We start from the raw sequence: 15,871 nt of genomic DNA, 5'->3' as shown, positions 1-15,871 counted from the left end.
AGTCATTTTTTAAAATATTTTGAACGTTTAAATGTGGGTGTACACTGTGAAAGTTCGGACACTCGAGAGGTTGTGAGATATTGCACATGTTACGAGTCAATTAACCTGATAATCGCATCAAAGCAGCTGGTACAGCTGTACTGCACGGCGAGCTGGCGGCAATCACATGAGCTTTCGTGCTAGTAAACACACACTACGTTTACATGGACAGCAGTAATCTAATTATTGACCTTATTCTGAATGACTACGTTTACATGCTCCCTTATAATGCGATTATAATAGGATTTTGACAATATTGCGATTAAACTTTACCTCATGCAAACGCAATACTTCAATCAAACTAATGCGATTTAGCTCATAATTGTAGTAACCCTAGTCGCATTAAACTAGGTGGCGTACGCCGATTTTAATCGCAATAAACAGGCATGTAAACACCTTAATCGCATTATACCATTCTGACCAAAGTGCGCGGACGTACACGGATACCGCGTGTTGTTCACACAACTTCATAAATGCACTTTGTGACATTATTCTGAAGTTTTCTCTTCTCCAAATCACTAAACTCTGTCAACACAACTCGCTGTGCAGTCTATGCTCCGTATCTTCATCTAGACGGCACAAAGAACACGATGGCAGCAGGCAAACACGGCATAATATCCAGTAAGCTACGTCCATAAAAATGTATTATGAATTTGAAGTGAGTAGATTAAAACAATGGCCGGTAACATGCATAATGTGTGCCTATCTGAGTGTTGTACAACCATACTTCTTATAATCAGAATAATGAAAATTGCATATAAACTGGAGTGAAGAGTTCTGCTCATGTCATGTAAACATCTTAATGCGATTAAGACCTTACTCGTGTATAAATAGTCGCATTATTGGTGCACATATAAACGTAGTCAATGTTACTGCTATAGCTTCGGATAGAAAAAAGAAAGAAAGAAAAATTATTTGTGTGCAAATGATTTGTTGAAAAGCAGAGAACAGCAGCCATTCCTTTCAACAAAAATTACTAGAGAGAGAGAGAGAGAGAGAGAGAGAGAGAGAGAGAGAGCGAGTGTGTTTGTGTGAGTGACCGTGTATGCACACGCTGTAGGGTTGCTGCCACTGAGCTATAGCCTAATAATACTCATCGATCTATCCTATGTGACGTGGTTGTGTATGATTTGGCAGTAGGGGACAGCCTATGAAAAATTATCATGTTTAAAAACTATTGGAAGGTGCTCATAACGTACTCGGCTAGGCTTGAAATTTCTCTCACACACTGCGAGCCGCAATCATACAACCATCAACGATTTCCACAAGATCCTGCGAGCTTGTGCGACACCGACAACAATAATTGCACCGTGTACGCCCAGCTTTACTGATAGTAATAATCGATCCAAATTCTTACTCTGTTAATGGTTAACCAATTAATTATGAGCATCCTTAGTTGGAAGTTTAAATCTTGCCAAATCTCAGATGTCATCTTTGTCCACAGAATAATGGACCTAAAGCCGGTCCATGCCATACCTGTTATATACATTATTTTTATTTTATTTTATAGTCAGATTTCTGTGAAATGCTGTTTCCTACTTAAACAAGGTCTTTCTCTTCCACAAAAGCTTGTGCGGTTGTCGTAGTCAGTGTTTATCAAGATCCTCACCAGGAAGTCCGCTAGATTTCTCTGCCATTTTAAATGTTACTTGACTCAAAACAGGGCCGTCAGCAGCACTTTTGAAAACAAACTCGTCGAATGTTTATCATCTGGACATGCTGCAGAAGGAAAATGTACTCATTTAAAAACCAAAAAAGTCTTCAATAAATATTTTATTGGTTTGTGAACAGATTTTTTTTTTTCTTCTGTATATCCTACGACACATTACTAAGTGTGAAAAGTCACAAACATCACAAACAAATGAAGTTCACTGTCACCTCGCTTGTTTGCACATATTTTAGAGAAGTAGAGTAAACATAAGCTTTTTTTTTTCTTTCTGGTTTTGATAGTCAGTGTTCACCACCAAGACTTTAACCACATGTGAAACTACAGGACATGATCACAACTGATGATTATCAAAGTGGAACGGAAGAGGGATGGCATGAAGATTTTGTATTAGATATAAGCATAAAGTTCTGTAGAAACCTCCCGAAACTACTAGTGTCGCAGAGCGGGAGTGTTACGGATACGTGGTGTTGCCATAGACAATAAACTAATTAATTTGGTAAATAAATATAAACAATATATATATTTCAGGGCTCAATGCTAAGGATTTTTTTCAGGGGTTCAAATTTTTACTTGCCCTGTCAGAATTTTCACTGACCCCACCACAAAAAAAAGAGACAAATAAAATAAAATAGGCCTAGTATTGTTTTTGAGCCATATAAGCTTAATAAATAAGGTTATGACTCTAAAAACTAATATCCTAACTCATATATTTTTTTTATATTGTTAAAGACTGTCAGTAATAAAATAAGAACAAATAATCAAATTATGAGCAAAAGCACAAATAAATAAAGCAGAACAAACATATACAAATGAAATAAACAGTTATTTTCATGTAGGTCTAAACTAGATTGTCAGGTACAAAAATAGTAATCAAATGTAAAATATAACTGCATAGTCTGCATAAAATGATATGCCACTGCATATAAATACAGATTAACCCTTATTAAAAGTTATTCAGTCAAGAGCAGTGAGTGATTTTTTTTTTTTTTTTTTGTCTTTTGTCTTTTGTTATCTCAATATTTATATAGCCAATGACGATATTTTCCGGCTTTCCATGTTTTCACTGTTATACGGTAGGGGGTGCTGTAGCGCATCTCCTGCACGAGGACAGAATCTCCTGATCAAAACACAGCCGAAGAAGCAACGTGCGATATCATGTGTAAGCAGATGCATATGTAAAATAACGCGATCATCACCATTAAACAGCATATAAATCAAAACTGCCTAATGTTATTGAATGAAATGTCAACCCAGGACGAGTTATAGGACTGTCAAGCTTTGGGGTGTTGATGGACTCCATCTACAACATCTGTGTTTTGGTCATCGTTCGGACGTAACGTAGTCTTTTACAAAAACGTGATTTTTTTTTTCAGCTTTATGCTCAAAATGTTGCTTTTTCATGAAACTTGCAACATTCAAGTGTTGATTAAAAAAATAATATATGAAGCTGGAATAAAACAGTGGGTCTGTTCTTTCTTTTGATATATTGCATGTTTAGATATTCTGTGGACCATTAAAACTTGTGAAAATGACCATAAATGCTGGCGGTGACTGGCAAATTTCATGTTTACGTTCATTTAAAAGACCTAACCAACTATGTTTACGATGATACTCAACAAGACAGTCATTTTGATATAATTTTGTGTGAATATTCGCGCGCTGTGAGACGCGTGGTCGTGCGTGTGTGTGTGGTGTGTTGCTGCCCTTCGCAACGAGCAAACACACTTTGTCGTCTATGAGCGCTTGAATATTTAAATTGGCAAGGCTTAAAAATGCGCAAATGATCAGTTTCCGTGAAGATGCAGCATTGGCCCGAGTGTCTTTCACGCTGGCACTGAACCATCAGGCAATTCTTATTGTCGACCGTAATGACAAATATTTTTTGTCATTCATTCAGGGGGGGCGGGGGGGCGTTTTGGGAGGGCGGGGCGCCCCCCCAAAACAATGGTAGGGGAAACACTGCTGTCGTAACCCCGGTTCTCTGAAACATCGAGTGGAGAGATCCACCTATGGGAAGGGCATCCGTACCTGACCTCTGCAGAAGCATCCAATTGCACCAAGTCTGGCAAGACAGACAGGAGCGTGCAGCCAATGCCCGGTAAGGCCCCGCCCCTTACCTGCGGGCATATATAGCCTGCACGCGCTACTGTACTCCAGTAAGAATATTCGCTTCTCGTGCAGCAAGCGGGGCAAGGCTGGTGGATCTCTCCACTCAATGTTTCAGAGAACCGGGGTTACAACAGTAACCTATTGTTCTCTTTCATCATCTCGTGTTCGAGATCCACCTATGGGAGAGACATGGACAGCTCCCCGATTGCCCAATATACTCACAGTGAGGTTCTGTTAGCCAGAAAAAGATACACGTCTCATACTCATGAACCTGCCACACCGATGCACACACGTAACTGCGGTGTACAAGCAGGGCATGAACCATGTGTGTGGCACACACAAGAGAAGGCGGGGTTAGGAAGACCCCACCTCCAAAACCGAATGTGCTACCGGAGTTTTGGTAACATCCAGCCATAGTAACATAGTAACGCACAAACGTATGGGGAGAAGCCCAACTGGCAGCAGAGCAGATATCCTGCAGTGATACTCCCCTGAATAGAGCCCAAGAGGCGGCTAAGCCCCTCGTGGAATGAGCTCTGATGTCCCCTGGAGGTTGCACTCCCTTTGATTCGTAAGCCAAAATGATAGCGTCCACAAGCCAATGCGAAAGGCGTTGTTTAGACAGGGGACCCCCTTTGTGGGGAGGAGCCCATGAAACAAAGAGTTGATCACTCTTCCGGAATGCACTGGTCCTAGCCAAATACATCTGTAACGCACGGACCGGAAAAGGGCGGAGGGTGAAAAGCAGACAGCTCCAATACCCCCGATGTGAACGCAGGAAAACATTTCGGCATGAAGGCTGGATTAAGTTTAAGGAAAACCTTATTTCCGCCCAGAGAGAATTTAGTGCACGAGGGGTGAACCGAGAGTGCATGTAACTCACTGACACGTTTGGCTGACGCCAAGGCCAAGAGCAAAGCTGTCTTAAAAGACAGCAACTTTAGGGAAATATCCCCCAGTGGCTCAAAAGGGAATTGAGACAGAGCTTCCAGCACCAAAGAGAGGTCCCATTCAGGGATCGTTCCCTTAATGACTGGCAACAAGCGGCGGGCACCCTTCATAAATCTGCGGATTAGAGGATGCTGCCCAACCGTTGAGCCCTCAAAGCCCACATGACAAGCAGAGATAGCTGCCAGATAGACCTTAATAGTGGAAAAGGACCTGCCTTTATCCATAAGGTCTTGGAGGAAACACAAAACATCAGAGACTGAGCACTGATATGAAGTGAGACCCCACCCATCACACCACTCATCGAACACTTGCCACTTACAGCCATATAAGGACGGCATAGAAACGGCCCTGGCATTCTGTATAGTAGCCACCACGCGCGGGGGAAGCCCTAACGCGCTCAGGTTCGTCCTTTCACGGGCCAGGCCCAGAGAGCTACCCTGTCCGGGTGTGGGTGATAAATCTCCCCGTTCACTTGAGACAATAGGTCCGTGCGGAGGGGGAGGCGCCACGGCTGAGCATATAACAGAGGAATTATCTCCGCTTTGGGCCACCTGGGTGCTATCAGGATGAGAGACAGGCCCCCCTCTCTCACCCTGGCCATTGTAGGAATTATCAAGCACAGGGGAGGAAAGGCATACAGCAGCACTTTGGGCCACGGGTGGGCCAGTGCATCCACCCCGAGGGGCGCGTCCAAGTCCTTTAGCGAGAAGAACATAGGACAATGGCTGTTTTCGCGCGAGGCGAATAGATCCGCCTGTCCGAATCTCATCCATATCATGCTCACTATCTGAGGGTGAATGCGGCAATCTCCGAAGAGCGGGTTCCCCCTCGATAGAAGATCCGTGCCTCTGTTCAGGATTCCTGGAACATGAGTCACGCGTAGCGACAGGAAAAAACGTCTGCCCCATACCAGCAGCTTGTAAGCTAGGGCATGAAGTTTCGACGAGCGCACGCCGCCTTGACGATTGATATAAGCCACTGCCGTGGTATTGTCGCAGCGTACAAGCACATAATGTCCCTGCAGACGAGGCAGAAAATGATTCAGAGCCTTCCAAATGGTCAGAAGCTCTAAATAATTGATGTGCTCTGAACGTAGTTTGTTCGGCCACAAATGTAGTTCACAGTTCTGCCCTCTTGGGTGGCACCCCAGCCTGTTAAGGACGCATCCGTCGTCACAACTTTCTGCAACATTACCATCCCCAGGACGGTGCCTTGTGCGTAAAAATCTGCGCTCCTCCAGTGGCACAGAGCTGTGGCGCAGGTGCTGTTACCGAGCGGCAGAGATCGTGTAACGGACTGAAATGTAGTGACGAAACCCATTTCATGAACGCCCTCATCCTCAGGAGTCCTAGTGGCAAAACCTGGATAGATGAAGCCATAAGACCCTGTAGTCTGAGGCATGTGCGATATTGCTCCTTCGCCCCCTCCCTGAACTGCGATAGACAGTTCATCAGAGAGAGAACGCGCTCCTGAGAGAGACGCGCTCGCATGGAGACTGAGTTCAGCTCCAGGCCCAAGAAGATCACATTCTGGCTGGGTGCAAAATTGCTTTTGTTCACATTCACCCTGAAGCCCAGGGATGTGATGTGCGCGAGCACACGGCAGGTGTCCTGCAACACCTTTTCCTTCGAGTCGGCTATGATGAGCCAATCGTCTATGTATGTCAAAATCCGTAGACCAGACATTCTCAGGGGAGTCAACCCTGCTTCCGCGCACAGACAGAAGGACCGAGGGCTTAGACTCAAACCAAATGGCAGGACCGTGAATTCGTAACAAACGCCTTGATAGGCGAAACGAAGAAACTTCCTGTGTGGTGGATAAATGCTTATGTGGAAAAAAGCATCTTTCAGGTCGACCGATGTGAACCAGTCGTTCTGTTTTATGGCGCGGGCGAGCGAACCATGAGTTAACATTGTGAAATTGTATTTCCTTTAATGTTTGTTCAACACTCTGAGGTCCAGAATGGGACGGAGAGAACTGTCCTTCTTTGGGACCAGGAAACAACGAGAATAAAAACCCTGGTTTATCAGATTGGGGGGTACCACCTGAATCGCACCTTTGCTCAGAAGGGAGGAGATTTCCTCCTTCAGAACGTGGGCAGTGCTCTCTTCTGTGTGTGAAAAGAGACCGCTGCTGAACCGCGGGGGTTTCATAGCAAACTGCAGACGATAGCCCTGCACTATTGTGCGCATCACCCATTCGGGTGCCGCTGCAGTTCGCCAAACTGACGCACGGCTCGCGAGCGTACCCACCCAAGCGATGCCGGCTTCGTGTGTGCCCAGCTGGCTTATTTGTGATGCAATGGAAACTAGGAACTGCATGCGTGGGTTCAGAGAGCTGTCCGCCCTTTGCAGAGAAAAGTGATTTCCCTGCAGAGGGAGGACATCCCTCTGTAACGAATTCATTTGATTCGTTTGATTTAATGTTTTTGTGTTTTTTGTGTGTTTTGTTTTCGGGGAAACAATGGGGCCGAAGCCTTTATTAGCTGAGTGAGGGGAACACAACATGTGCGGTGTGGTGATACTGCTTTTGAACACGTCCTCACAACAGACCCCTTGAACGGGGGAGAACACACAACGTCCACTGAACACATGGGCTGGGCAGCCATGGGAGGGGGGCACCCTCCAGAAGTGACCCTCGGTCTTTTGGACCGGGGCTCTAGGGCGGGAAGCGAGTCCAGAGAGCTTGTCGCTCGAGAACATGGACCCCAAACGCTCATCGGCCAAACATCAGGCAGGCCGCTTGCGTTTAGAGTTGCTGGGGGTAGAGCTTGGGGGTTTTCCCGCGGCGGCAGCAGTAGGTTTCCCCCAGGGCTTGGCCAAGGGTGGGTTGCTCTGCTGTTGCGGGCCGGGCTTGTTGCGGGGCCTTTCCTTGCCCTGATGAAAGTGACGCGCCGGGGGGTTAGGCAAACGCGCAGGGGGCGCCTGGCGTGGAGCCGCCTTCCTAGGAAGACATAACTTAAAAAGCCTCGTCCTCCTTCTTTTTGCCGTCGCACCGCTGTTGCATTAGTGCGACGGCGGGTCCAAAGAGAGCACGGCTGGGCTCTACCGGGGCGCCTGCAATGCGTCTCTTCTCGCTGTCTGGGAGGCCTGACAGATTGAGCCAGAGCGCGCGCTCCCCTACAACAGAAAGCGCCATGGAGCGCCCGCAGGCTTGGGCGGCCTGACAAGCGTTGCGGAGGACGAGATCGTTCACCGTGATGATCTCCTTCCATAGTGAAGGGGAGGGAGATCCCTTGTCGAGCTGTTAGCCCAGGTCTTCCAGGATTTCCGCCTGGTAAGCAGAAAAGAGCGAAGAGACGTTAAGGGCTCTAACAGCCAAAGCCGACGATTTGTAGGCGGCCTGGTGCACCAAGGCAGAAAAACGGTCCATCTTATTAGGAAGAACCGGTTTAGGGGGGGGCAAGAAGCCCTCCCTGGGCTGGAATGAGGTGCCTGGCGATAGAGGGCTCTATAGCGGGTGGCTCACCCATGCCAAAAGCTGCCATGTCCTTAACCTCCAGGTCCACGAGACCGTGTTTGAAGTCGAGCGGATCCTTCCAGTAATGTTTCATGTGCTTAGCACACGCTGGAACGACGGGAAAGAGTTGTTTCCTTGGGCCGGGAGGCGCTCCCAACACTTTCCCATCATAAATGTGTCTCTCCTGGTCGGTGGTGCTCTGTGGAGCCGGCCACTCAATATTGAGACGAGTGGCCGCTCGCTCACAAACATCCAGGAGAATAGACTGGGAGGCCGCGGGGACGCTGGCCTGGGGAATACCAGAGGGCGGGATGGCTTCCTCGTCCTCGGAGACCCCGAGAAGGCCTGCGTCGTTGTCGAGCGGGAGGTTGCCCACGAAGATGTCCTCTTCGGGGAACTCAGAGTTAGGCTGGTCAGCCCAAACAAGAGAAGTCGCGTCCCGGGAGGCCCCCGGTGGCGCGCTGTCGTCATCGTGTCCCACGTCCGAATCCGAAAAGTCGAGCTCGCTGCACTGGGTAGCAGCAACTTTAAGGCGGCGTCGCAGGAGTTTCCTAGGCAGCACGAGGCAGTAGCTGCAGTTCTCCGGATTCTCCAAGGCCTCTTCCGCGTGCTTGAGGCCCAAGCAAACCACGCAGAACGGGTGAAGGTCCTTAGTGGCGATAAGCGCACCACACGCGGCCGGGCAGGCCCATGACAAGCTGGTGGCAGAGGAAGCAGGGATAAAGAGCGACATACCGGCGAAAAACGTAGAGAAATCCGTGGCGGGCAGCCGTGGGACAGGAAAACGCGAGAGAGCGTGGGCGGCTCCGAGAGCAGACACAGAAAACCTGGCGGAATAGAAACTGTCACACCTGGCGGAGGCTGATCGAAAAGATATTTCCTCCTGCAGACAATAAGCGAGCCGCGTCAATTCAACCGAGCTGTGTATACGCAGAGATCGCGAGAAGCGAATGTCAACTGGAGTACAGTAGCGCGTGCAGGCTATAGATGCCCGCAGGTAAGGGGCGGGGCCTTACCGGGCATTGGCTGTGCGCTCCTGTCTGTCTTGCCAGACTTGGTGCAATTGGATGCTTCTGCAGAGGTCAGGTACGGATGCCCTTCCCATAGGTGGATCTCGAACACGAGATGATGAAAGAGAACTGTTGCCGTTATTTTGTCACTTATTGAGCAGAAGGCTAGCTTGTCTTTGTGCTAAGCTAGGCTAGCTGTGGGTGCGTCAGACAGAGTTATGGAACGCACGGAGATGAGAATGGTATGTATGGACTTATCTAACTCTGGGGGATACGGTGAATAAGCTAAAGTCCTAAAAAGTCAGCGTGTTTCTTTAAGTAATTCTGCATTAATTGTCTGTTTGACTATGAAGGCACAAGAACTGATGTTCCTGATGCTTCCGCAGTAGTTCTTACAGTACATGTGTGAATAGATGAGCTGGAGAGGATGAAGGCTCTCTGCTCTTATGCCCCACATTACAGGTAAAAAATGTGGACATCAAGACAGTGTAGAAGACGTTTATAGAAACGGATCTGAAGTGTTATTTTGCTCTTTCGAGCACAAATGAGGTTGTGGGAGAAGCTATGAACAGGAAATCTGCTTTACACCACAGGAAGATGAGATTTTTGCAATGTGGTGGGGAAATGTTCCATTAAATGTGTTCCACTGAATTTCTTGCATTTTATGACTTAAACCTGGCGTATCATATTTAACTCTCTTTAATCTGGTTTTAAATGAACTGCATTTTAAATTGTATAATCCCACATTTTTAGTTCATGCTAATGCAAAGTCCAGGGGCTTTTATGAAGTCCGTCATGTCTGTTTGTTCCACAGAACATCGACATTACCAACTTCAGCAGCAGCTGGAACGATGGACTGGCCTTCTGCGCCGTCCTTCACACATACCTGCCTGCTCATATTCCCTATCAAGAGCTCAACAGTCAGGACAAGGTAAGTACACTACTGAGTTCTGCATCATGTCTTTGCCTTATAACACTAATGGGAGTATAATTCATATTCGGTGTCCCCAGTATTTGGACAGTTAAAACGCACTTTAAAGTAACAAATATCAAACCAAGTGCCATTTATTTGAAAGATTTTTCAAGCCTATGAGAACAGATCTTTGTTATTTTTTAGGTTAATCTTGGTTTATTATTTGTCGCTAATCTCACAACTTATTTCAGAGACGAAATTTCACCCTGGCCTTCCAAGCAGCAGAAAGTGTGGGCATCAAGTCCACTCTGGTAAGTAGGTATTTTCCATTAGCTCTATTACAACAGAGAACAATTTGCTGTATTTTCATTCAGGCCAGCTGATGAAGCAAGTCTGTAGTTTGCACACAAATGGGCATGTTCAATAGTCAGAGAGTTTGTGCTGGAGCAACGTGCAGAAATACATAATGCAGATCTAAGGCGCACTATTAATTATCATTTCTGTCACCCACTCCCATCCTGTAAGCTGACAGCAGGTGAAAAGCTGGAAACACTTAATTATCATCCAGAGCTGTTTACTTATAGCACACAATATAGAATTGTTTCCTTATTGTGAACTATTGTAACAATATGTTCAGCATGTCCATACTGAAAACAGCACTGAAGCTCTTAAAGCAAGTCCTACAGAGAAGTCATACACATGTATATACTAACATAGACTACTATTCAGAAGTTTTTTTTTAAGAAATACTTTTATTCAGCAAGGACACACAATTGATCAAAAATGACAGCAAATACATTTATAATGTTTACAAATATGTCCTAATAAATGTTGTTCTTTTAAATGTTCAAAGAGTCCTGAAAAAAAGTGCACAAGTTTTCACAAAAATATTAAGCAGCACTTTACTAGATGATGTAATTTGTTAACATTAGTTAACTACATTTAGTTAACATACACTATAAATGAAAAATACTTCTAAATCATTTAGTAATCTTAATGTTACTTTCAACATTTGCTAATTTACATTTATGCATTTGGCAGACGCTTTTATCCAAAGCGACTTGCATTGCATTCAAGGTACAAATTTTTTACATTTTTGTCAGTTATTGCTTTCCCTGGGAATCAAACCCATGACCTTGGCGTTGCTAGCACCACGCTCTATTGTTTGAGCTACAGGAAATGCGTTAAAACCATAAAAGCAAATACATTATTAAAATCAAAAGTTGTACAGTATATGTTAATATACTGCTGCATATAAACATAAAACTAGTGCTGTCAAAAGCGCTTAAACGCATGCGATTTCATTTTTTCTATTTAATGCGTAAAAAATATTGAACGCATCAATTTATTTTTTCTGTCAGTTTTTGGATGGCGTTACGTTATATGATCACGCTCTTATTCGTATAAATGCTTTTAAACCATTCAAGCACAACGAGACGAAAGAGAATGCGCTGTCTATGAATGTCCTGTCTATGTGACACACACAAAATGCACAGAAAGATGCGAGCCAGTATCGCACTCACAGTTCTCTTTAGCGCCAGAATCGAGTTCTTTCACGTGCCAGAATAGAGTTCTCTTTCGCGCGCCGGAATCTAGTTCTCTTTCGCACACCAGAATAGAGTTCTTTCGCGCGCCAGAATCAAGTTCTCTTTCATGCACCAGAATCAAGTTCTCTCACGCACCAGAATCGAGTTCTCTTTCGCACGCCAGAATCAAGTTCTCTTTCACGCACCAGAATCGAGTTATTTCGCGTGCCACAATCGAGTTCTCTTTCGCGCACCGGAATCGAGTTCTTTCACGCACTAGAATCGAGTTCTCTTTTGCGCACCAGAATCGAGTTGTCTTTCGCGCACCGGAATCGAGTTCTTTCACGCACTAGAATCGAGTTCTCTTTCGCGCACCAGAATTGAGTTCTCGTTCGTGCACCAGAATCGAGTTCTTTCGCGTGCCACAATCGAGTTCTCTTTCGCGCACCAGAATCGAGTTCTCTTTCACACACCAGAATCGAATTCTCTTTCGCACACCAGAGTCGAGTTCTCTTTCACGCACCAGAATCGAGTTCTCTTTCGCGCGCCAGAATCGAGTTCTCTTTCACGCACCAGAATCGAGTTCTCTTTCACGCACCAGAATAGAGTTCTCTTTCGCACGGCAGAATAGAGTTCTCTTTCGCGCGCCGGAATCGAGTTCTCTTTCGCACACCAGAATCGAGTTCTTTCGCGCGCCAGAATAAAGTTCTCTTTCACGCACCAGAATCAAGTTCTCTCACGCACCAGAATCGAGTTCTCTTTCGCATGCCAGAATCAAATTCTTTCACGCATCAGAATCGAGTTCTTTCGCATGCCACAATCGAGTTCTCTTTCCCGCACCAGAATCGAGTTCTCTTACACGCACCAGAATTGAGTTCTCTTTCACGCACCAGAATTGAGTTCTCTTTCACGCACCAGAATCGAGTTCTCTTACACGCACCAGAATTGAGTTCTCTTTCACGCACCAGAATTGAGTTCTCTTTCGCACGCCACAATCGAGTTCTCTTTCGCGCGCCAGAATCGAGCTTGAACAAATAATAAGTTAATTTAATGCGTTATTTAACTAATTTAAGACTGCTCTTTTGTGTTAGAGTTGTGAGAAAATTAGATGCGTGTCAGATCCGCATCATGTTCGGCAGTGGCATCTTAAAGTGACAGCAGCCTAATAAACCAGTTGCTGTGATGTCTGCCATTAATGTTAATCAAAGAAAAAGGCAACAGAGAAAAATGTTGCTTTAATAAGGATTAATCTATATTTAATTTATAATTTATGCAGTTAAGACTGTTAAATGTTTGATAACTTTATTCAATTTCTGTATAAAGAATATATGAAGGCCAGACAGGTAAATATGACATTTATTATAATGGGTTTTTGTGAAGATTGTTTTAAGTTCACTTAAATTCAATGTAATTTTTTAAAAGCCTATAAAATGTTTAAATTGATATAGCTTTGAATGTCTATCATTTATTGTTTAATAAAAAAAATCTATTTCATAGAGACATCATTAGCAGTATTAGAATCAGATACTTTTCATTCATAAAAAGATGTCATTAAAACAAATATTTAAAATATACTGTCTTTAAGTTTTTTTCTTCATTAATTTGGAGAGTAACTGTGAAATTATTACATATAAAAAATGTGAAAAACTCTGATGTCTTTAATCGCGATTAATTACTGAAAAATTTGTGATTTTTTAATTAAAAAATGTAATCGCTTGACAGCAACTTAAGTAGTCCAGGCCTGGTCCTCTCTCGTCTTGCACTGTCTCATCACTCCTCCTTTTATCCTACCGGAGCTCTTCCGTGAGACTCAAGAACAGGCAGGTGTCATGCAGGTGATGCTCGCTAGCACTCGCTCCGTTCCCACGGCTCTCAGTCCCGCCCTGCCCTGCTTTCCACAACTACATTGTTTTTTTAATTTTATTATTAGAGACATTTGGCCACTAGTAATACGTGTAATAGTTTAAAAAGATAGTTTTTTTTAAATCATAAAAGTCATAGAAACTTCATGGGGTCTCACTGATTTCTTCCTGCTGAAATGAGGAAATAAGTGATATAATGTGGCTTTTCTCAAATACACTTTAATTTTCACTCACATTCTCTCTCTCTCTCTCTCTCTCTCTCTCTCTCTCTCTCTCTCTCTCTCTCTCTCTCTTTCTTTTAGGACATCAATGACATGGTCCATACAGAAAGACCGGACTGGCAGAGTGTTATGACTTACGTCACCGCTATCTACAAGTATTTTGAGACCTGAGTACAATGTCCTTTTTTAAAATTGTCACACCAATGCAACACATTTTCAGCAAATAACCTACGTGCAACACCCCGCTGTATCATCTTGGCCTAACCCTAGCACAAAGTCATATCACACCGATCACAAGGACAAATGTATTGGCATATGCTGATATGGTGTGACGCATTGATTAATATCAAGGATTTCCTCTACAGTGGAACTCAGCTCCTAAAGCAGAATCAGTTTGCCTTGGCAATAGTGCTTCAACTCGCTGTCGGGAGACCCTGACACACTACAGGCTTCACATCTAGTTACTAATTCTTGGTGTGGACAATCTGAGCCTGTGGATTTGAAATGAGGAACATCGAGGACCCGCTTGCGACCCCGTGCCTTTTTGCCACCCCGAGTTCTTGTATCCAGACAGGCATTTGGAGCAAGTTCTTCACCTTAATTCACAACGTGCAACAATTACCTTGTTTTAAAAGAGCGAGACTTGCGGATTGCTCAAAGCCGTGCCTAATTGAAACTCTTCATTGGAGAAGCACTTCAGTAGAGGAGAATTGAACACTAATAGGAGTTATTCACTAGTGCACACAGTCAGTGGTTTAACTTTTTACAGGATTCTTTTGAACTCTCATCGTGGGCGCCTTTATGTTACAACTGTGACCGAACTTGGCTTGAAATACTACATTGTAAATAGGGAGGTCAGCAATAAGCTTATGTAACCGTTTGAGCCATTTCATATGACATTAGTGCTGCTCACCAACAGTAAGATACTGTAGGAAATGCTATAAGAGATTTGCAGCACACGTGCATGTACTGTCCAGTGTATTAGTCTGAAATAGTATACCAAAAATGAAATCTGTCACAATGTCTTTTTGTTTGTGATGCAGTTAAGCTAACAGTACTAATCAAATGGTATGTTCTTTCTCAGGATAAGAAAGTCTTATCGATATTTATCACGACGAATAATCAATAGGTGATTCATATGTTATGCGCACCAATACCCGCACATTTTATAGTTTGCAAAGCACAAAAATCATCTTACATGCACTAATTGAAGATGTAAATGAAGCTACATTCCAGTGCATTAATATGGATGAATAGAATTGATATACGAGCGAGTGAGAAAAATCATAATGGTCACATATATCCTGTTTTCCAGCTGTGCTGAATTCAGGCATCACTCTCTTTTCACGAGTATGAAAGACTTTGACATTTCCCACCTGTCTGCAAATTACACTTTATAGGTAATACAAGACATTAAAATAAAAACAATAATGATACCAGGAATTTTTCACGAGTGCGTTCAAAAATGTGAGCTATGTCTTTTATTTTCTAAATGCTTTGATTCTTTTAATAAGTATTTAATTTTTCCATTCCTGCGGAGCATTTCAAATTGTTTGAAATAATGCCTATTGAAATTCCAGTGTGTGTGTGTGTGTGTGTGTGTGTAACGAAGCAGTTTATTTTTAGCTCTCAAACATGTGAGAGAAAGACAAATCTGCAGTTAATCTGGTAAGCGTTTAAGATTAATTCCAAACTACGTTACAGTTTAGGCATTTTTAAGTTTCTGTACTTCACCTTTGGACCATCATCACGTATTCATTAGGGAACAAAATGACTGATTGATCTTTGTTTGAACCTGACCAAATGTTTTGTTCAGGAGCCTCATATCACCTTGATTTACTAAAAAAAGAGGCATGTTGAGATGGACCTGCATTCAGTGTGTCGTCCAGCCTCCATCACATTAATATGAATGTAATACAGAAGAAGGCTTCTTCAGCTCGGTTGCCTTTTAGATTGTTACTTTATGCCAGTTTATTTTCTGTTCTTGAATGCTGAACTCTTTTGCTGCCATTTGTTTAGGTTTTTTTTTATCATTATGAGAGCATTGTCTTAATTAAAAAAAAAAGGGTGAATGTTTTCCTTTTTATAAATAAATGTGAAGAGCAATCAATA

The 15,871-nt window shown here is 43.9% G+C and overlaps 1 protein-coding gene across 2 annotated transcripts in view; it reads left to right on the top strand.

Annotated features, from left to right (window-relative positions):
* The window catches only part of specc1la (sperm antigen with calponin homology and coiled-coil domains 1-like a), a 59,652-nt gene extending 44,454 nt beyond the window's left edge, over positions 1–15,198 (top strand). For both annotated transcript variants that reach the window (XM_079826963.1, XM_079826964.1), the window contains 3 exons: positions 10,052–10,168; positions 10,402–10,461; positions 13,841–15,198. In XM_079826963.1, the coding sequence (XP_079683089.1) occupies positions 10,052–10,168; positions 10,402–10,461; positions 13,841–13,930 (267 nt within the window). In that variant the 3' untranslated portion in view covers positions 13,931–15,198. The remainder of the gene's footprint in view (positions 1–10,051; positions 10,169–10,401; positions 10,462–13,840) is intronic.
* The last annotated feature ends 673 nt before the right edge of the window (positions 15,199–15,871 follow it).

This window comes from Gobio gobio, assembly GCF_949357685.1.
Source record: "Gobio gobio genome assembly, chromosome: 10".
Lineage (NCBI taxonomy): Eukaryota > Metazoa > Chordata > Actinopteri > Cypriniformes > Gobionidae > Gobio > Gobio gobio.
Note: the sequence above shows the minus strand (reverse complement) of the source record. Positions and strands in the feature narration are given on the sequence as shown.